This window comes from Bos taurus, chromosome 20, assembly GCF_002263795.3.
Source record: "Bos taurus isolate L1 Dominette 01449 registration number 42190680 breed Hereford chromosome 20, ARS-UCD2.0, whole genome shotgun sequence".
Taxonomy (NCBI): Eukaryota; Metazoa; Chordata; class Mammalia; order Artiodactyla; family Bovidae; genus Bos; species Bos taurus.
The window spans coordinates 62,561,637-62,584,844 of record NC_037347.1 but is presented as its reverse complement, the minus strand read 5'-3'; the positions used below and the strand labels follow the sequence as shown (position 1 = coordinate 62,584,844).

Here is a 23,208-nt window from a genome sequence, read left to right as displayed (position 1 = left end):
CCAATGCAAAGCCCACCACCCTAACCCTTTCCTCAAGCACCCCCATTGAAAGTGAAGGTCTCTCAGTTGTGTCTGACTCTTGGGAACTCTCCAGTCCAGAATACTGGAGTGGGTAGCCTTTCCCTTCTCCAGGGGATCTTCCCAACCCAGGGATCAAACCCAGGTCTCAGACATTGCAGGCAGATTCCTTACCAGCTGAGGCACCAGGGAATCCCCCTATTCATCACCTTATAATTACTGGTATGTCTGCTCTGACTGGTACCTTCCTTAAGGATCCTGAAAGGAGTGTAAGAGTCCATGGGTCTATCGTAGTCACAGACACATGCAAGCATCCTCTCAGTTGATTTTATTTTTTAAATTAATTTTTTCTGGAGTAGAGTTGCTTTACAATGTTGTGTTAGTTTCTACTGTACAGCAAAGTGAATCAGCTGCACCAGTACACATATCCCCTTTCTTGGATTTTCTTCCCATTTAGGTCACCGCAGAGCACTGAGCGGACAGGGGAGACCAAAGGGCTGCAGTCCATGGGGTCATAAAGAGTTGGACACGACTGAGCGACTAACGCACACAGAGCACTGAGGAGGTGCCTTACAATGAAGTTCTCATTAGGAACCTATTTTCTACATAGCATCAGTAGTGCATACATGTCAATGCCAGCCTCCCAATTACTCCCACCCCAACTCCTTTCCCCTCCTTGGTGGCCATATATTTGTCTGTCTATATATTTCTGTTTTGCAAATAAGATCATCTATACCCTTTTTCTTCCCTGGTGGCTCAGACAGTAAAGCGTCTGCCTACAATGCGGGAGACCCAGGTTCGATCCCTGGGTTGTGAAGATCCCCTAGAAAAGGAAATGGTAACCCACTCCAGTACTCTTGCCTGGAAAATCCCATGGATGGAGGAGCCTGGGAGGCTACCGTCCACAGGGTTGCAAAGAGTAGGACATGACTGAGTGACTTTACTTTCATACCATTTTTCTAGATTCCACATACATGCATTAAGTGCACTATTTGTTTTTCTGACTTACCTCGCTGTGTGTGACAGTCTCTAGGTCCATCCTCAGTTGATTTCAGAACATTTCCATCACCTCAAAAAGAAGCCCTGTTTCCTTAAGCTCTCACCCCCTGTATCCTGCCTGCCCCCCCACCCCCAGCCCTGCGCAGCCACTGTCTCTAGATATCTCCTGATTCTGGACATTTCATGCAAATGGAATCCTATGATACATGGTCTTTTGTGACCGGCTTCTTTTACTGAGCATAATATTCTCAAGGTTCACTCATATTGTCCCATTGATCAGTATTGCATTTGTTTGCATGGCCAAATAATGGAACGATATTTACAATGGAGTAATATTCCATTTGTGTGTATGTGTGTATATAACATTTTATGTATTCAGTTTTCAGTTGATGGACCTATTTGGGTTGTTTTTACCTTTTGGCTGTTATATATAATGCTACCCTAAACATCTGTGTACAAATTCTTGTGCAGACATGTGTTTTCATTTATTTGGGGTATATACAGAAATAATAGACATGCTGGGTCACACAGTAACTCTGTTTAATTGAGGAACTGCCAGCCTGTTTTCCTAAGTGGCCGCACCGTTTTTCATTCTCTGTATGAGTCACTGCGCACGGGTCTGATTTCCCCACGTCTTCAAGGCTTATTATTTGGACTTTTGATCCCTGCCATCTCCGTGGGTGTGAACGGGTATCTCACTGTCTTGATTTGCATTTCTCTGGTGACTGATGATCTCGAGCATTTCTTGGGTGCCTATTGGCCATTTGTGTATCTTCCCTGGACCAGTGTTGGCTAACAGTGGCTTTTGACCCTGGGCACTAAGCTTCAGCCTCAGTCTTCCCATCTGTGAAAAATGGGCTGACTACCACCTGTAGAGCACTCTTACAGAAGATACGATATGTGCTATTGGGACACAGTGACTCTGACCTGAGGATGCATGCAGCAGAGAGCTGCAATCTCAGGAGCTACTAGAACTGGGGGTGGACGGCCCCCCCACGGCCTGGGTCACTCATCCCTTGGCATTTCTGCCTTGCTCTCTTCCCTGTCCCCCCCCACACAGGCTTTGGCTGCTCTGTGTACAGCAACACTATAACAAAATCTGTGGTGGGCAAAACTTTCTCACAGTAAAGCTCAGGAACCAATTGACCGAATGAACAGCTATTCCAACAGTGTGAGCTGGGAGCAGGGTTTCTGGCTTTTCATCATGTGGTTGAGGTCCTGAATTGAATAGTGTCCCCCCGAGAAGATAGATAGTTCAGGTCCTGATTCCCAGGGTCCATGAACACGACCTTATTTGGAATTAGGCTTCTTGCAGATCTGATTTGTTGAGGTGAGGTCATCTAGGTGGGCTTCCCTAGTGGCTCAGATGGTAAGGAATCTGCCTGCAATGCAGGAGACCTGGGTCCAACCCCTGGATCAGGAAGATCCCCTGGAGGAGAAGGGCATGGCAACCCACCCCAGTATTCTTGCCTGGAGAACTCCATGGACAGAGGAGCCTGGCGGGCTACAGTGCATGGAGTGGCAGAGTAGGACACAACTGAATGACTAATGCTCCCACTTTTCACACTGGATGGGGATGGCTCTAGTCCAGTGACAGCAGAAGCAGAGCCTGGGTCTCTGTTGCAACAAGTCAGTGATCACTAGGCATTGCCAGCAGCCGCCAGAAGTGGCCGAGGCCGAGGAGGATCGTCACCTGCCGCTTCTGGGGAGGCGGCCCTGCCCACACCTTGACTGCAAACCTCTAGGCTCCAGGACCAGGAGCTCACGCATTTCCACTGTTTCCAGTCTGGGGTACTTTGTCATGGTGGCAACTAACAAATGCAGGTGACAATGATGTTTGTGACAATGTGGAATGCCCTGGGGGGCAATTCTGCCCCGTTTGTTGTGTGCTTGGTATTTCTATTTGTGTGTGTTAGTCACTCAGCCATGTCCGACTCTTTGTGACCCCATGAACTGTAGCCAGCCAGGCTCCTCTGTCCATGGGAGTCTCCAGGCAATAATACTGGAGTGGGTGGCCATGCCCTCCTCCAGGGGATCCTCCTGACTCAGGGATCGAACCTTGGTCTCCTGCAGCTCCTGAATTGCAGGCAGATTCTTTACCATCTGAGCCACCAGGGAAGCCCAAGAATACTGGAGGGGGTTGCCTAACCCTCCTCCAAGGGATCTACCCAACCCAGGGATCGAACCTGGATCTCCTGCATTGCAGGCAGATTCTTTACCCTCTGAGCCACCAGGGAAGCCCTTCACAGTCATATAGTAACTAGATATAATGAGTGTAATAAATGGTGGAAGACCTGTGGCTCTTGTCATTCTCAGGTCTGCTTAGATATAGATCATTCTGAAAGATAATACAGACTTTGGAAGAAGGTAGGCTGCATTCTCTAAGTGGAGGGTCTGGGCCCTAATGAGTCATAGAAAGTGTTTGGTAACCTCCTCCCAACAAATGTCTACACAAACATTTCTCAGAAGGTGACATGGCCTGGTAAGTCAATGTTATGTACCTAGAACAACTCTCTACCCAGTGACACTAAATGCGCAAGACCCTCATTCTGTCCTCAACTTAGAAAGGGGGGTGGAAGCGTGAATGCAAACAGCAGCCTCCAGAGGTGACACCAGGGGCCGGGGGAGGCCAGGGCTGGGGACACAGACTCTGGTCATACGTGCCCTCCCCTGGCTCAGGGCTGCCAAGCTGCCCTGTCCTTCTAGGGTGAAAACAGGTCAGGGTCCCTCCCAGCTCACATCTGTAGTCTGACTCTGGATCTCAAAGCTAATAATTAGGATTATTTTCTCATCCTGCTCATAAGGGTTCCAGGGGATCTTTGGATAAATTAGGTGAATGTCTTATTTGTCAAACGCTGCTCACAGTCACCCCTGGGCTTACTACTAATCATTCTTCCCAAGTCTGTTCCCAAAGGACCTTCTGAGCACAGGGCCAGCTGCTCGGCCCAAGGAGTGCATTTTAACCCACCATATTAAAGCTTTTCCACTTTATGACATTTCAAAGGAGGCGATTAGACTCGAGGTGCCAGGTGTCCAATAGTTTGGCTTTGTGTCTGGGAAACAATTTGTGAACATACTCCTTATTTTTGCATGTTCGTATTTCTCTTGAAACCATCTGGCAACCCTAGCGAGATGAGAAAGAACAATCTCTGAGATATAAGAGAAAACAAACCACGCAGGAGCTTTATTAGAATGATTATTCTTGAAGTTAACCATTGATAAATTCATTCAGGGGAACAATTTGCTTTCAATGATCAGAAGCCCACAGATACACACCAGATGTAGCTAAAAGGACAAGAAAAATGCACAGCACGGCGCTCCTGGCTGCAGCACTGCAAGGTGCCAAGGATGCGCCTTCATCTCTGCAGCACGTGTGCAGCGGTCCACAGACTGGCCCAGCGCTGCCTGCTCTCAGGATCCTTCAGAGATGCCGGCTCCGGGAGGTCGCCAGGAGGAGGCTACACACCCAGGTGGCATCTCCAAAAGCCAGCCTCTGTTTATAGGAACATCTCAGTGATGAAGAAATATGAGATGTGACTATGCACTGCCTTGAGGGTGAGACCCCGGCTCCAGAAGTCAACGAGAGGGGAAACCAAGCCGCCTTTAGGCTGTGAAGCAGGGCTGGCTTTTCCCCTAGAGAGGGGCGAAAGCTAGGTCTGCGTCACCTTTACCAGTCGTGGACCTGGAGTTGGAAAGAGTGTCAGAAAGGCTGTGGGGGGCCTGCTGTCCCCATTGCGGACCTGCTGCAAATACCGCACTGGCAAGTGGGCCAGTCAGGCCACACCAGCTCCCAGAGCATCTGCTCCGGGAGATTCGAACAACTGCTTTTCGGAAAAGCAGGGCGCCCGGTTGCTGTGAGGCAGTAAGCAGTGTAGGGCAGCTCTGGGCAGGAAACCCAGGCAGAAAGCGGAGGGTAATCTGAGGTGCCCAAGTGAACGGTGCCCTGGGGCAGAGGTTGTTCTGACACTGACTGACTGACAAACAGGCTTTTCCAGCTCCAGTGGTGGGTGATGCTTCTACTTTTCCCTCGGGGAGGAAAGGCAGGTTTTCATCCCTTCCATCTTTCCCTGTGGTCAATGCTTTTGCTCTAGCGTTCCAGGATTAGCCATGTGTCTATTCCTCCACCTGGTCAGGGATCACTCCAAGAACTCCAAAGCGGTTCTCGAGGTGATCACTGAAAAAATGAAGGTTCGCCTTGATTTCCTGGCGAGCCTGTGTGGATGGTGGGGCCGTGCAGGACTTGGGACCCACACTGAGAAATCTCATTCTGGAAGTATTGTGTTTGGGCAGTATTTTTCAGCCAGGTGACTCTTGGAATAAAAGAGCCTCTTCAAAGTGGTAGGCTCTTCTCTGGCTTTTCTGGGAGAGCTCGGATCCCTCCTCACACAAGGGAGGGAAATTCAGCGATGCTGTTGTCTGCTGCATATCCTCCCTACTCAGGTTTTCTGAAATTAACGCCTTCATCTCTTTCTCTTCCCTCTAGGTGTTAAGATTTGATTGTCCTATTACTAAAAAGCATGCAATGATTGAGCTTTCCCCTGACTTTAATCTAATCCTCCCAGATTTGTGCCTGCTAATTTTTAAGACCACTGGCAGGGCAACTGATGAACCAGAACTGAAGCTAAACTGGGAACAATGTCACGTCACTCAGGTCTTGGTAAGTTCTGCTCAGGGCACAGAGAGAGGCGTGATGGTCCTTGAAAGACATCAGCCAGGACTCCCTGGAAGTGAGGTTTGGGGGTCTGATTCTAGTTTTAGAGCTGGAAATTGAAGGCTAAAGAATGGGTGCTTTGCTTTGTCTTAGATTTCCCGATGGGGCAGTGTTTTGAGGAAGATGCCAGTTCTCTTCGCCAGAGGAAATACAAAGTGTCAGGGAACCAAGGTGTGGCTGGTGAGGGCGCTGGGTCCTCGCTGGTCACTTGCGAGGTTGCTGGATGTGCTGGGTCCTCGGGGAGGGATGCCTGTCTATGGAGGCATGGGGCTTCTGGTGGGCCACCTGGGCGGCCGCTGGAGGGAAGTCCTTGTCACCCTGTGGGAAGACACGGAAAGCACTGGCTCAAAGCACTGTCTCATCAACCGTGGACAGCTGGTTGAGTTCATGCACGCCTGTCTGCTCAGTCACTCAGTCATGTCTGACTCTCTGTGATTCCATGGACTGTAGCCTACCAGGCTCTTCTGTCCATGGGATTTCCCAGGCAAGAATACTGGAGTGGGGGAGCCATTTCCTTCCTCCAGGGGATCTTCCTGACCCAGGGATCAAACATGTGTCTCCTGCATTGCAGGTGGATTCTTTACTGTCTGAGCCACCAGGGAAGCCTGAATAAGTTCATGAGCAAGAACCAAACCCAGCATTCTCTGGCTTCCCTGTGCGAGTGGGTGGGTGGTGGAGTGGACAACCTGTTGGAAGGTGGAAACCCATCTCCTAGGACTGTGGGGAGGTCCTGAGGCTTTTTGGGGAGTTTAAAGGGGCACAAAGACCCATGTACCTTCCAGAAGGTGAGAAAGCTCACCATCTCTGCCCCCACACCAGGGGTCAGGTACCACATGACTCACTCAGAACTAAGCTTGGGTGTTGGGTGGCTTTCTTCTGCTAGAGCAGTTCTTGTGGTCGTTTTGAATCCCATGGACAGAGGAGCCTGGTGGGCTATAGTCCATGGGGTCACAAAAGAGTTGAACCCGACTCAGCGACTAACACTTCACAGGTATTGCCATGTAATTCTTATTTCAAATTTCTTCAACCATTAAAAAATGTAAAAACATTGTCAGCTCACAGATCCCCCAGAAACCCTTTGGCCTGTGGACAGGCTGCTGACACTGGTCAAGTCTAAAGAGAAAGAAGACAGAAGAGGGTGGAGGAGAGGCAGGCAGGTGCTCTGGGCTCTTCCCGGCCACCACCCAGTCTGTCCCTGACCACAGAAGCACGTTCCGTGGACAGGCGGGCAATTAAGAGCCACCCCACCCCTGGCTCCCGGGTGGATGAGCGGGGTGGAGTAAGGACAGGAGGAATCAGGAGATTGTGCGCTGAAACCCTGAAATGATGAAAGGGCTCTTACCCGGGCGATGACTCCGGAGATAAACACGGTCGGCTTGGGTGGACTGGAAGACAAGAAGGAAGAGACATGGGCCACCACGACTCTCAGAGAGGAACACGCAGGTGATGCGAATGGGGAGACTGACTTCGTGACCACATGGCACATAAGGAGCCCCCGGAGGGAGGCGGGAGCACGCCTCTGGCCGTTATTTCATCACATGGACCCGATGGCCGCCATGCTCCAGACACCCGGGGGTCCCCTTCCTCCTGAGGCTGAGCTCAGGCGGAGAGGGAGAACGCTGTAGCAGACAGAGGACGTGTTGCTGAAAAGCATTCTCTCTGTTTTTGGTCAATCCTTCAGCTATGGGCAAGCCCAGTGGTTTTGGTCTCAGCAGACTGTGGACCTGGGTGATCCCTGGAGCAGGGAAGGGGCAGGGTCACAAGAGAACAGGAGACTCCAGGCAAGGAGCCTCTGGTCCTCTGGGCTGTGAGGCGCTCCCCTTGCCAGAGTCCTTGGCTTCCAGAAGCTTCTAATGGGTGAGATTCTCAGAGCCGATTGATGCAAAGCTCTTGGCCTTTCTGGGATGCCAAGTATTAAAAACGTAAGGTCCATGCTTCCACTGCCGGTGGCACGGGTTTGATCCCTCGTTAGGGAACTGAGGGGCTTCCCTGGTGGCTCAGACGGTCAAGAATCTGCCCACAATGCAGGAGGCTTGGGATCGATCCCTGAGTCAGGAAGATCCCCAGAGGAGGGCATGGCAACCCCTTCCAGTACTGTTGCCTGAGAAACCCCATGGACAGAGGAGCCTGGCAGGCTACAGTCCATGGGGGTCACAAAAGAGTCAGACAAGACTTAGAGACTAACACTTTCACTTCACTGTCTTAGGGAACTAAGATCCTGCATGTCCCATGGTGTAGCCAAAGAATAAAAAAAGAAAAGAAAAAGTAAGGTCCTTGTGAAGCTCTTGCTATTTCTTAATCTCTTTCATCATACTGACTGACCCACCCTGTCACCAATACTGAGGGAACAGGATTTAGGATGAAAGCACTACATGTTCATTGTTCAAAAGCAACAAGCCAAGCACGTTAATATCACTTGTAGTTCTGCTACCTGGAGAGAACTACTGTTGACGTGCGGGACGTCCTTCTAGCCTTCCTTTTTGTGGACAGAGAGATGCACTTGTTTCCTTATTAAATTGTCTTCTTACCAAAAGAGTCACCTTGTTTTGTAGTCTGCATTCTGCACTTAGTATCTGGTGAGCATACTTCTATGATATTATAAACTCTTCTATGGGTTCAATCCCTGGATTGGAAAGATCCCCTGGAGGAAGGCATGGCAACCCACTCCAGTATTCTCGCCTGGAGAATCTCACGGACAGAGGAGCCTGGCAGGCTACTGTCCATGGGGTTGCAAGAGTCGGACATGACTGAGGTTACTTAGCACTCACACATATGCCTTTATAAAAATAACCGCACGTGTCATAGTTTAGAAGCATCACAACACAGTTCCAGGTAGTACACAGGTGTGCACGCTTCTGAAATGTCTCAATGAGAGATAAGGGGACCCAGAAGCCATTAGGTGAATCCAAGGCTGGCCAGTCAGGGTGGACAGTGGGGTGAGGGCAGCTCTGGGAAGCGGGTGGCTTGGCTTAAGGCTGGTCCTGTGGGCAGACAGAGTGGAATCATCACGCTTGAGCTGCCCAGCCCACCTCCCACCAGCTGTGCTGCTCTACCTTGGAAGGAAATCACTCGTTTTAGCTTTCTTTTGCTGCAGGCAAAAGTCCCAGCATTCAGAAAGTTCGCTGTTTACATTGGAAGTTCAGTTCAGTCACTCAATCATGTCCGACTCTTTGCGACCCCATGGACTGCAGCACGCCAAGCCTCCCTGTCCATCACCACCTCCCAGAGTTTACTCAAACTCATGTCCATCAAGTTGGTGATGCCATCCAGCCATCTCATCCTCTGTCGTCCCCTTCTCCTCCCACCTTCAGTCTTTCCCAGCATCAGCGTCTTTTCAAATGAGTCAGATCTTCACATCAGGTGGCCAAAGTATTGGAGCTTCAGCTTCAGCATCAGTCCTTCCAATGAATATTCAGGACTGATTTCCTTTAGGATGGACTGGTTGGATTTCCTTGCTGACCAAGGGACTCTCAAGAGTCTTCTCCAACACCACAGTTCAAAAGCATCAATTCTTCAGCACTCAGCTTTCTTTATAGTCCAACTCTCACATCGATACATGACTACTGTATAGCTTTGAATAGACAGACCTTTGTTGGCAAAGTAATGTCTCTGCTTTTTAATATGCTGTCTAGATTGGTCATAGCTTTTCTTCCAAGGAGGAAGTGTCTTTTAATACCAAAGAGTTTAGCAAAAACACTTGAAATTCCCCCAAGTAAGTTCTGTTACTCCATGAGACTAAGGACTTCAAGTCTTACTAAGCAGCACAGAAATGTTCCCCACATGACGCTGGTTTTGTTTTATTTAGCTTTTGTTGTGTGGTTAACTGGGTTGGTTATTTTTTTTACAAATATGGCTTGGCTACAGGATCAACAGCAAGCCAGGGATGAGTAAGTTTGGTCCAAGTGTAAGTCTCTGATGTCATTATGTTTGGATTTGTCTGGAATCCAAGAACACCATGCCTCGACTGCTCCAAATCACCCACCAGCTCCACCTCCAGGGATTTCACAGCCAAGGGTTTCCCATTGGAAGCTTGAGAACCATGCTCCGGATTCTAATATTTTAGAGGAAGCACCGAATGGCTTTCCATAGTGTTTCCACATCTTAGATTCACACCAGCAATGCAAACGGGCTCAATTTCTCCACACACTCACCACTTTAAAAAAATTATACATTTATTTATTTAATTTATTCATTTGGTGAGGGCGGGTCTTGGCTGCAGCACTTGGGACCCTCCATCTTCTCTGTGGCATGCAGGAGCTTTCAGTTGCAGCACTTGGGATCTAGTTCCCTGTTGTTGGTCAGTCGCTAAGTCGTGTCTGATGCTTTGCAATCCCCTGACTGCAGCACTCCAGGCTTCACTGTTTTTTCCTATCTCCTGGAGCTTGCTCAAACTCATATCCATAGAGTTGGTGATGCCATCCAACCATCTCATCCTCTGTCGTCCCATTCTCCTCCCGCCTTTAATCTTTCGCAGCATCAGGTCTTTTCTAATGAGTCAGTTCTTCCCATCAGTGGCCAAAGCATTGGAGCTTCAGCTTCAGCTTCAGCACCAGTCCTCCCAATGAATATTCAGGGTTGACTTTCTTTAGGATGGACTGGTTAGATCTCTGACCAGGGATCAAGCCTGGGTTCCCTGCTTTGGGAGCTCAGAGCCTTAGCCACTGGACCACCAGGGAAGCCCCCTCACCACTAATTATTTTCTGTTATTTATTTTTTGATAGAAGCCAGCCCAGTGGGTGTGAAGTGGTATTTCATTGTGCTTAGATTTAGCAACTAATTTTAAGGATAAGCTTTCTTATGGCAGGGAATAATAAACATTTGTATTGATCATTCAAGATCTTTATAGCATAAAATCCACTGCCCCCAACAAAGTCCTCTCTCCTCTAAAACACCGAAAAGGCCATAACCAACCATAAGGACACATGGCAACTGCCTGTGCAGAGGTGACCGACTGAAGGCTAGCCCCTCGTGTCTTATCTAAGAGCGATCTCTGTTTCCACATGTCTGTTTGGCAGAGTGTGTGTGCAGTGCTGGTTTTCATCAGACTTGGTCTTTTCCATCTTCAATTAATAGCATCTCAAACTGGTCAGGGATTGTCTATTACCTTCCTGTAGTAAAAACCCTCTCTAAACTTGAGACATGGTAGCTTAAATTCACAAACCCCAGTAAAGTGTGTGCTCTCCAAGCTGTGCTTGCAAAAACACACTTGTTTAAATTCCATTAGGGTTCCATGTGAAGCATAACCTACATTTCCAAGATTCTATAAACTGTGAGAGCAGCTTTGAGGATTTATTTAATCTGATGAGAATCATTCTGACAGATGTTGGTTTGAAGAAGCAACATTACTTTCACGAAACAGAGACAGTGAAAAATATCATTCCTGCCCTCCCCACATCCTTAGGCCTTTTCAGTCTTTGAAAACCATATTTATTTAAATTTAAAGGAACCGCAAACCTGATGGAATTAGCGGGAATTTAGAGCCCCTGTAACTGTCCCATGGAAAGGGCAATCTGCTCCAGCATTCTTGCCTGGAGAATCCCGTGGACAGAGGAGCCTGGGTGGGCTGCTGTCCATGGGGTTGCACAGAGTCAGACACGACTGAAGTGACTTAGCATGCATGCATGCATTGGAGAAGGAAATAGCAACCCACTCTGGTATTCTTGCTTGGAGAATCCCAGGGACAGAGGAGCCTGGTGGGCTGCTGTCTGTGGGGGTCACACAAAGTCGGACATGACCGAAGCGACTTAGCAGTAGCAGCAGCAACCCTCCCATACATCAGCAGATATCGCAGCTCTCTCACACTTGGCCTGTGTAGCTGCCAAACATTTGATGCATGTGGGTTTCCAGTATTCACCTGTCATATATGTGTTAGGTGCTTAGTCGTGTCCAACTCTATGATGGCTCCTCTGACCATGGGATTTCCCAGGCAACAATCCTGGAGTGGGTTGCCATTTCCTTTTCCACAGGGATCTGCCCGATCCAGGGATCGAACCTGGGTCTCCTGCATTGCAGATGGATTCTTTACCTGCTGAGCCACTTGGGAAGCCCATTTTACAGGTGAGGGACAGTAAATCAGAGAGGTCCAGTAAGTCACCTGATGCCTGTGTAGTGGATAAGCACTCTGAGCCAGACTTGGAACAAGGGCAGCCCAGAGCGTTAGCCTGTTGCCCTCATTTCAGGGCTGAGAACTGGGTCATGGAACAGCCTCTATTTTTAGATTCTGGATTTTACACACGATTTAGAGTTGCAGATTTTTAAAGTAAGTAATCTACATGCAGTCAGAGGATCCACTATCCAGGCAGACAGTACAAGGTATTCAAATCAGCCTCAGCACTTTCTTTCTGACTTGGTAACAGATTCTTTTTCCTTGAAAACCATCATTTATGTCTCTAGCACTTAACTAGGGCACAGAGCACTTCCATATAAGTTATTAATGCACCTGATGCTCTTCAGCAGGTGTTTCCCTCGTTACAGGTGAAGGCGCGGTGGCTAAGAGGCTGCACTTTGTTCGTGGTCCTTGGAAGCACAGCCTGGAGGACGCAGGCCTGGACCCCTCAGCTCTGTGCTCTGTGTTGGTTCATGGGCCCCACCGTTGCCCACGTCTCAGCTCCCAAGCTTCAGGAGCAAAGCTTGGTTTCAAACTATCCATTGAGTCAAAATGCAGTCTACACGGTCTAAGAAGGAGGCCCAGAGGACGGTGGCAGGTGGATGCCAGCTGAGTGTGGGTTCTGATGTCAGACCATCCCAACTCTGCCAGTGATTGGTGGGTGGGCTGGTGTCTGACCTTCTGAGGCTCAGTTTGCTCACCTGTGGAATGGGTGGCAGTGGACCCTCTCTCACCAGGAGCTACACATACGCACGCTGCCTGGCACACAGCAGGTGCTCCGCAAATGGCAGGTGCCGGGGTGACGAGGACATCCCCAGCCCTCCTGTGTCTCCACCCCTGATTCACAGCTGGCTCAGTTCTGTCTCATCTTCAGATCCCCTGACCGTGTAGAATAACCCTGCTGATCCGGGACAGAGAAGCTTCCAGGTAAGCAAAAAGAGGGTCTGAGATACATACACAGATGTCACCAAACCATGGACTTGAAGAAAAGAAGCCCTCTGGGTCCTCAGTCTATCTGATTCCTGTTTGACCCAATCGGAACGGCCTGCTTGTTAGTTTCCCAGCCCACGGAAGACTGGAACAAAGCCTGGACAGTGATAAGGCCACTTGAGCTTAAGGTGGGGCGGCTGCCCTGCAGCGGGCAGCTCCACCTGGCCCACCAGCTCCTTGTCCACCCACAGCTGTGGTCACAGCACAGGAAGCAAGCCGGCAAGGAAGCTGGTGGGGACGCTGGTAGTGGTGGCGGGAGCATCCTCATGTCGGCTACGTGAGGACCTGGGAGCCATCATCACATGATGCTCCCGCTCTTCCTGGTGAGAAAGCATGTGAGTGCTCAGAAAGGGACTGTACTCTTAAAATCTCCCTAAAGGCCAAAGCTGCCTGGGAATCGGGCAGCAGGGCTCTGATGAACGCTCGGACCCAGAAAGTTGCATCAGAGTCTCGATTTCATTTTCTGACGAGCGGCTAACACCCGGGATGCGGGGTGCGGGTGGTTGGGGTGGGGGTACTTTGTAGAAGGAACCCAGAGCAGACCTTGAGACGTGGAGTTTAGGCTGAGATCTGAGTGTGAGCATGTGCACACACGTGTGTAACAGGAAGGACACGACGCCACAGCCCAGTGAGAAGGAAGGGGCTTGGCTTCATCTGCTGTCGTCAGCAGAGTGCCTGGGGTCCAAGCCTCTCACCTCTTAGTGATGGAAGTGGGCCAGTTTGGGCTCAGGTCCTGTGACGGACTCCTGAGAAAAGCTATCTCCTTGCTGGGAGGACTGGGCCTGGAGGTGGTCCAGAAGCTGAAGCTCTGGCTATAGTCTGTGACTCTGTGTTCAGAGTTTACTGAGAAATATATACCACCTGGGGTGATGTTGAATAGATTTCCTAGTAAATGGAAGGAAGGCAAGCAAAAAATCCTTCCTGGCCACTGTTAATTCTTGAAATATCTTTCTGGCTTGGCATTCGCTTATTAAAGTTATTAATTTTCTGGACACCAAAATCCTAATTAGCATGCCTGGTGCCCAGAGGGAGCCCTCGCACTTGACTGCACCCAGGCACCGCTTTGTCTCCCACTGTTCGAAGCTTGGCAGTCAAGGCTGCCTCCCTCCTTCGGCCTGATGTCAGGCGCTTCAAGAGCTCTCCCACAAGATGGCACTGCTGGTCCTCTGAGCTTGCGACTTTCAGGCCAGCCAGGCTTTGTCCGGCTCGGCCAAGCCCGGGAAACTTGCCCCAGGAAACTGGGAGTCCAGGGTGGGCAGGGGACACTGGCACCCTAGGGTGTGCCCCCTTCTCCCTAAGGGCGAGGCCATTGTTCAGGGGGTCTGACTACAGGGAAACCAAGTACGACTCAAGGGCTTTAGGAGAAATTCTAGATCTAAAGAAAATGATCAGGAATCCAACTCCTTCGAGGATTTGGCATTCGGAGTTTGCAAAATCCTTTAAAAAAAAAATTTGACTGCATCAGGTCTCGCTGCAGCACTCAGGATCTTTGTGGCTCACATGGGATCTTTTGTTGTGATACACAGGCTTCTCTCTAGTTGCGACGTGTGGGCTCAGTAGTGGCGGAGCTTGGGCTTAGTTGCTCCATGGCATGTGGGGTCTTGGTCCCCCCACCAGGGATCAAACCCGCGACCCCTGCATTGCAAGGCAGATTCTTAACTGTTGGACCACTGAGGAAGTCTCCTGTAATGTCTTTTTAAGGGCGTGAGCAAAGGCGCTCCTCTGGGGGACAAAGTCTGAATTTGTGTTTACATCTTCGTTTCAACAAGAAGACCGAGCTTCAGCATCAGCCATGGTGTCTCTAGTTCTCTGACTCAGGCCTGCTGATCCCAGGGGGCCATGACTTTGGGACAAAGCCCAGCCCAGCCTGTTTCTCTGAGTCTGTCCCAGACATGAGTCTCCATGCCAGAAGATGCTCTTTGGAATTGCAAAAAGTCTGCCCTCCAGATGACACTCCGCCCACAGATACCAGACTGGTTGTTGATCCAGATGCCAGCACCTCACCACCTGCTTATTTCGAGAAGACTGCCTCCCCTAGTACTGACTGTGTAAGGCGAGGATGGACTATGTATAAACAAGTGTCCGACAGACACTCTAGCCACGGTGGCAGCTGCCTTACCAGGACCTCGGAAGCCCCTTCTTCCCTCTAGACACGTATTTCTAGAAAGCTACTCTAAGCTTCCCACCAGTGTCTTTACACATAGGACCGTCTCATTGTGTGACCTAACAAGTGTTCCCTCCTCTGTCTTCCCTCTGCTCTCACCTTATTCTCTCTCTCTTGCTGGATGCAAAGAGGATAAGATAAACACAGTCCTGATTCTAATTCTTAGCTTGCATCCTAAGGATTTCATGCACAGGTGCCGTTCCAGGCCAGCGTGTGTGTGTCTGCATTCATCACGATACAGAGTGGTCACCACGTCCGATGAGGGAAACCTAGCCTGGTCGCCTGAGCGTGCTGGGGTGAGCCGAGCATCTGCAGGGCTTGGGAAAGCACCGCCTTCTGCCACTGTCTCTACCAAGTGCAGTGAGGACTCGGCAGCAGAGAGCAAAGCTGTGTAACGGAGTGTTTGAGGGCTGGGCTTTGGAGACAAAGGGCTCTGGGTTCAAATCTTAGTTCAGAGGAGTAGCCTCCTTGAGCCTCCGTGTCCATCTGCAAAATGGGAGCAATTCCTCTTTTAAAGAAGAGTTGTTCAAGTGAAATAATGTATATAAACTGTGCTTACGGTAGGATACTGCCCCCACTGGCAAAACCAGTTGGTTACAACAGAGACTTGCTCTGAGCTTAACCTGAGAACACTTCATGTAACTATCCGACATTCAGTGTAGCGATCATTCTATGTATTAAATATTCTAAATGTTACCTCATTTCAGTAAGTAGCACTTACAATGAGCGAACCCATCTTCGATTCTGAACACATTTGTTTCAGTGTCATGCTTTTGAATTCCAATATTGGGAAGTCCAGGTGGCTCAGATGGTCAAGAGTCTGTCTGCAGTGCAGGAGACCTGGGTTCGATCCCTGGGTCAGGAAGATCACCTGGAGAAGGGAATGGCTACCAACTCCAGTATTCTTGCCTGGAGGATCCCATGGACAGAGCAACCTGGTGGGCTGCAGTCCACGGAGCTGCAAAGAGTTGGACACAACTGGGCAACCAACACTTTTCACCAGTGAATAGCTAATGCTGACTGCTGCTGCTGCTGCTGCTGCTAAGTCTCGTCAGTCGTGTCCGACTCTGTGCGACCCCATAGATGGCAGCCGACCAGGCTCCCCCGTCCCTGGGATTCTCCAGGCAAGAACACTGGAGTGGGTTGCCATTTCCTTCTCCAATGCTGACTAGACAGGTGCTAAAAATATATATATATTTGTGGCCTACAGCTTGAAATCAGATCTCATTGGCTGTCTTCAGGGTCAAGGTTATGTTTTATAATGAGCTGGGGGTTCATGGTTCAAAGTACAAAGTATGTATTTTCTAGAAGACAGCTATTATGGCTATAAAAAGGAAAATGATTGTGTAAGTAGGAAAAACCCTGACAAGATGACTGTTAGTAGAATTCCTACTAGAAAGAGGTACACACTGATGTTAAATCAAATACAGACACCAAAACCCTCCTCTGATCTGGGTCTACTCCCATCCTGGGAGGTGCAGGGGGCTGGCTCTGCGTGGGACCAGCTCTTGCTAGGCTGGTTCTGGGAGACCCCAGCCAAGAAAGAGGAGACCCGGATTAACTCTCTCCCGGGAGACTGTTAGCAGGTCTATCTTGGCTGTGGGAGCTTTGCCTCTCACAAAAGTCAAGACATGGCCTGGGAGGACCAGTCACAGCTCAGGTTAAAGTCAAGTACATGGAGAGATGGATGAGAGCTTTTGGATTTCTCTGCTGCTGGATTCCCCAGTAATTACATCCTTAATCCACCCTCCAAACTCACGGCGCAGAGGGACTCCATGAGCTGATAGCGGCCGTGGCTCTCTCCCCAGGCAGCCCGGTGCACACGATAAGCGATAAGCTGTGGTCCTCAGTGGTCTGCGGATTTGCAGATTCACCCGCCGCCTGATTAAAACCCTGCCTCTGTGGACCCTCTTCAGATTGCACCACGCCCTCCTGCCTTTTCCAGAATTAACAGAAGAAGAGGCGCCGAGTCAAGTACACAGAAAAGTAAATGCACTGCAAATTCTGCCTTCTTGAAACAAGCCAACGCGTGAGTTAGGACAACTCCCATTCAGTCAGGCAGCTCCCACCCTGTCCCACGCACTGAGAGCAAGCTCTTGGGAATATCCTGCTAGCACGCAGCGCAGCAGGACAGACCACGTCAAGGTCCCTGCGATCGTGGGGAGTGCACGCTGGGCGCTGGTCAGAGCCTTCACTCTCTCCCTGCTGGTGAACAGTCAGGAAGCCAAGATTCCCTCCACAGTCCAGGTCACTGTCGGGGGTGGAAATCACTGTTCAGGACCCTATGGTTTATTCTTGACTCATCAGTTTCATTTGTTGGGTTATTTGTTGATTCATCAGTTTCACTGACTTATTCATTCAACAAGAATATGTGTGTGTATACACGTACACAGCCTAAGTACCCAACATGCCTCAGAATTGGGAAGGCCTCAAGTTGCATCAGATGCGTCTCCCACTTGCTGCCTGGGCGGCGGCTGCAAGGACCTCCCCCCGCCTCTCATCACGGTCCTCCTCTCCCCCACTAACACCCACTGGGCAGCACTCTGGGTTAGGGGCCAGGGGGAGGTGGGAAGATGAAAGTCCTCAGGGAGCTGGGCCCGGAGACCCCTCGAATGTCATCAGGAAGCCCACAGGGCACACCTGTGAGGTTCCCCAGATGCCAAACTGGAAAATGGCTCATCACCATGTTCCAGAAATGGGTTTTCCTTATTTCAGTGTGGCCAGTCTCCATGACAACCACAGGGAAACCAAGCTCGTCCTCATCGACAGGAAGGAGGTCCACAGGCTGATCCTCCAATGGGGACAGGATCCTCTAGGGCTGCTCCTAAGTACCAGCAGGGGACCAGAGGCTCACTCTGAACTTGACCAAGGATTCCAAGTGGGGAAGGAAGGGCAGAGCCCCCAAAGCTCTCATTGCCACCCTCCCTTCCAGTGTCCCTTTGGGTACTGTCTTCCTGAAGGCCCTTTGCTTTCCATGGAGGCACCCAGATAATCTCCTTTTGCCACTGATGATGCATTCATGGTACCCGATATTAACATGTGAGGAGGGTAACAGGAGAAGGAGGCAGCAGAGGATGAGTTGGGTAGATAGCATCACCGACCCAATGGACATGAATGTGAGCAAACTCCAGGAGACAGTGAAGGATAGAGGAGCCGGGCTACAGTCCATGGGGTCGGAAAGAGACCGAGAGACTGAATGACAATCACAACAATAGCCATGCAGCACCTGAGCCTCAGCGTCCTCATCTGAGATGTGGAGCTCGTCACCCCTGGATCCCACAGGGATTCAGGAAGATCAGGGGAGCGCTGTTTGTCAGGCATGCTGCATACGAGGTGGGACTCCAGAAGGAGCTGTCATGAGGTTAGCGTGTGAACGAAAGCAGATTTATCCCCATGTCACCGTGTGGACGGCGAACTGGACGGTGGTCATAGTACTCGCAAAAATTAAAGCAGAGAAGCACATTCTTGTGGCTGGAGGAAGTGTAACCTGTAACCATGAGGCAGTACTTGGGAGACCACGATATGGATTGTGCCTGGGGCTTTGGGGGAAGAACTGAAGCTGAACCAGTGCAGCCTGGAGCTTCCTGCCAAGCCTAGTTATACCCGGAGAGATGGTCCCACGGCCACAGTCACACAGAGGGTGCCCAGGATGAGACTTCGGGCTGAGGTCTCAGCAGGCTGGTGATGACTGAGCTCCTGGGGGTATTAGGGCTAAATGTAAGCTTGAAAGTGAAAGTGTTAGTCTCTCAGTCGTGTCTGACTCTGCGACCCATGGATGGTAGCCCACCAGGCTCCTCTGTCCATGGGATTTCCCAGGCAAGAATACTGACTGGAGTGGGTTGCCATTCCTTTCTCCAGGGGGTCTTCCCAACCCAGGGAGTGAACCTGGGTCTCCTGCATTGCAGGCAGATTCTTTACTGTCTGAGCCAGCAGGGAAGTGCCAATGTAAACTCAGTGTTTAAGACATCAAAGAAGAACCTCTATTTTGAGATGGCAGGCATTTACACACGCCGCCCAGGGCCTGCCTTCCACCACCATTGGGCAAATAAACCCATACTGAAGGCCCATCTATTCTGAGGGGGTGATGGAATGTGTGAGGACAGTGTGGTCACATTTCAGAGGAGCCGAAGGTTGCCCTCAGTCAAGGGCAACTGTGAGTTACCGTCACAAACGTAAAGGATTTGGGATGTAAACTAAGGCTGGGAGAGTTTTGTTAGGGTTGGGAGAGGCGGGCAGTTCAGTTGAAGAGCAGGTTCTGGCTGGGAAGCTGGACTTGGTGCCATCAGGATCCGGGGTGGCAGAGATGTCTAGGGTTTGGCAGGTTCATCCACATGGGTGTGTTCACCACCCTCTGTGCCTGGGCTTGTGTGCTGAATAAACACTAAACAGGCCTCTGGCTGAGTTCTACAGACCCAACATCACCAACAGAGCCTAACTCTGGAGGGTGGTCTGGGGCTCAGGACACATCTGACCTACATGCAAGTGGACCCAGGGCCCCGGTACCTCTGGGTTTCTCTGGGTCACATGCCACAGGTGAGCGAACCCTGCCATTGATTTGCACCTTGTTGTTGAAAACTAGGACACATTGCCAGACAAGGAGAAACTCCTGTGTGACAGGGAAATAGTGTTTAAAACCAGAGCTCTTCCCGGGAATGTGGGCCACGTGGTCTCTGGAGCAGAGGGTATGAGTCCCCTGGGTTTGCACTGTCCGCAGCCTCGGTTACTGCATTCGATGGTGGAGCTCTTGTGATGGACACCAGAGGGAAGGGCCCTAGACTAAGAAACGTGACTCCCAGGGGGCTACCTGGAAAGGTGTGGGGCAGGGAGTCTGCTGGGGAGTGGGTGCCTGGCTGAGAATCATTCGCCTGGGGGAATCAGAGGGCCGTGTTCCACATGAGACACTCGACCAAGCACCCAGATAAACATCACCGGTGTCCGTGCTTCTCTCACGGAGGCAGGAGAGGATGGAACGGGAGTACTAACTTGAAACACTGGTTTTTGTTTTTTGTGTGGGTTTTTTGGTTTGTTTTTAAATATTTCTGGAGTACAGTTGCTTTACAATGTTGTATTATTTTCTGCTGTACAGCACAGTGAATCAGTATATATATATATGTGTGTATATATCCCTGTTACAGGAAAAAGCCATTGCTGACTCCACGTTGGAACTGTTTCTTTGACTTGCTTTCCGTTGCTTTTGTTATTATAATCACGCATAATGGGCTGCCTCAGAGAATCCTGCCCCTCTGCCTGACCTAAACCAAAGCGCTTTTGTTCATTTAGCACCCTGTCCTCAAAGTGGACAGCAGGAAGAAATTAACACCTCCCCTGCCTGAGGCTTGCTGTTCTAGGAGATTCTTGCAAGATTAACGGCCCTTTTACTTTGCTTCCTCACCTCCCCCATAAAGGAACCTGGCATCCAGATCCCGATAAGATGGTTATTTTGAGACATTAGTCTGCCATCTTCTCCATCAGCTAGCTCTCTGAATAAAGTAATACTCCTCGCCTCAACACCTTGTCTCCGATTTGTTGGCCTGTCGTGAGGTGAGCAGAGCGACCTGGGACTTGGTGACACTCTCTTTTTTGGATTTCCTTCCCATTTAGCTCACCACGGAGACAGTAGAGTTCCCTGTGCTATACAGTAGGTTCTCGTTAGTTATCTATTTTATGTATATTATGCTGTGCCTGTGTGCAAAGTCATGTCCAACTCTTCGTGACCCCATAGACTGTAGCCTGCCAGGCTCCTCCATGGAATTTTCCAAGCAAGGATACTAGAGTGAGTTGCCATTTCCTCCTCCAGGGAATCTTCCCGGTCCAGGGATTAAACCCATGTCTCCTTCACTGGCAGGCAGCTTCTTCTGCCACTGAGTCACTTGGGAAGCCCTATTTTACTCATGGTGGTGGTTTAGTTGCTAAGTTGTGTCTGACTCTTGTGACCCCATGGACTGTAGCCTGCCAGGTTCCTCTGTCCATGGAAGTCTCCAGGCGAGAATACTGGAGTGGGTTGCCATTTCCTTCTCCAGGGGAATTGAACCTGGGTCTCCTGCATTGCAGGCAGGTTATTTACCGACTGAGCTAGGAGGAAAGCCTATTTATGCCCAGCAGTGTATATATGTCAATTCCAATTGGGATTCAAACACTGTTTTAAAAGAAATAATTTGTATCCCCTATAGGAAACCCCAGTCAAAGAGGAGTTCTTCTTAAGCTCAAGATGTTCTGTTACCTTTCCTCAGCATTTGCCTCAAAAAGGCACTGATTTGAATATAAAGGGGAAAAAAGCAACATCTTTATGGTTCAGTAACAGGTCTATTGGAGAAGGCAATGGCACCCCACTCCAGTACTCTTGCCTGGAAAATCCCATGGGTGGAGGAGCCTGGTAGGCTGCAGTCCATGGGGTTGCGAAGAGTCGGACACGACTGAGCGACTTCACTTTCACGCATTGGAGAAGGAAATGGCAACCCACTCCAGTGTTCTTGCCTGGAGAATCCCAGGGACGGCGGAGCCTGGTGGGCTGCCGTATATGGGGTTGCACAGAGTCGGACACGACTGAAGCGACTTAGCAGCAGCAGCAGCAGCAGCAACAACAGGTCTATGAGTTCCTAAAACAATTACTAGTGACATAAATTCAGACATTTTCTGCATCACAGTTTTCAAAACAGATCACAAGGGCAGAAGGCATTGTATATTTGTCTACTACCCTTTCTTGGAAGAAGAAACAAAGCAGCCAACCCCCTCCTGCCTGTTCCCTGGCCAGCAGAGAGAAGACAGAATTGGCCCCTGTGCTCATGGGAGTCACATGTCCCTGACTCCCTGGGACAGTCGAGCTTTAGGCCTCGGTCACAGTGTCACTACTATTTGCACCTCCTTTCACGCTGGAAGACATACCAGTCTAAACACGTTGCATGGCAGCTCCAAGCCAAGACAGAATTCTAGAAGGATCCTCACCGTTACTCGGGCTCGTAGGCATTTGATCATGCATGTTAGCAATTCTTGAACTCCTGCCCATATAATTTGAAAACCTGAGCTATCTTCGAGGGCGGCACACGGGTTTTCTTTCCATTGTTTTCCCTGCACTGACCCTTCCCCAGCTGTGTTCCCCTGAGGACTTCCCACGTATCGTGATACAGCAGAAGTGCTTACATGCCCAGCGCCCCTTCAAGGTCAAGGTTAATGGCTGAATTTACACTGTCCCCAGCACCTGACGTAGTATCTGGTGCACATAGAGCCTTAACAGATGCCGTCAGCACGAATTGAGTGGTGGGCACCAGTCTATAGTAGTGGGGTGTGGGAGGGTGAGTTGTGGCTCATGTCTTAGGAATGCACAGAGCTCCTCTGGCACCAGAGCCTCGAAGGCTTGCAAGGAGCAATTCAAAGCTTTGCTTTTGTTACCTACTAGGCTGGCTGGGCCAGATCCACTGGCGAAGGGGGTGGTGGACCTGGTGTTTTCAATCAAATGGGCTCTTTCCCCAGCTTTTGCCAGAATGACCTTGAAGACTAATAAACAGTCTCTCCCTATTAAGACAGGGCTCAGGCTAAGAGGTACCTCTTAAATCATCTCATGCCAAACTGAGAGTGTTGGTGGAACGATGAGTTGAGTCTTAGAGGATAAGAACAGTTAGCCAAGGGCAGATGGAAGAGAGAGAAGGGGCGAGCACCTTACTGAGACCACTGTCCAGAGTCTACGAATTCAATTTCACAGGAAAAGAATCCATCAACTTTTTCTATGGCCATTCCTGGTAGATGTCAACAGATGGGTTGGGTTTCTTTGCAGGACTCTCATCACATTTCCCTAAAAATATCAAAAATTACAGACCTAAGGCACAGGTTCAAAGGCAGCCAACCCTGTAAAGAAACTGGAGTCTTTTTTAATAAAGTGTGACTTCACTTTACTGCAAGAGGGACCATAATGTCCAAGGCATTGTCTCCAGAGCTTGGGGAAGATGCACTTGGGCACCTGCTATTCCAACTCACATCACAGACAGGTTTTTAAGTTCCATTTACCTCTTCCCTTTGGGGCTTTGCTGGTGGCTCAGACAGTAAAGAATCTACCTGCAGTGCAGGAGACCCAGGTTTGATCCCTGGGTTGGGAAGACCCCCTAGAGAAGGGCATGGCAACCCACTCTGGTATTCTTGCCTGGAGAATTCCATAGACAGAGGAGCTTGGTGAGCTATATAGTCCCTGGGGTCACAAAGAGGCAGACACGACTGAACGACTAACACTTG

General features: G+C 50.0%; 1 protein-coding gene across 1 annotated transcript in view; it reads right to left on the bottom strand.

The window, feature by feature from the left end:
* Positions 1–4,174: 4,174 nt before the first annotated feature.
* The window catches only part of DAP (death associated protein), a 66,824-nt gene continuing 47,790 nt past the window's right edge, over positions 4,175–23,208 (bottom strand). The window contains 2 exon segments of the mRNA NM_001078058.2: positions 4,175–6,046; positions 7,071–7,113. Of these exon segments, the coding sequence (NP_001071526.1) occupies positions 5,933–6,046; positions 7,071–7,113 (157 nt within the window). The 3' untranslated portion in view covers positions 4,175–5,932.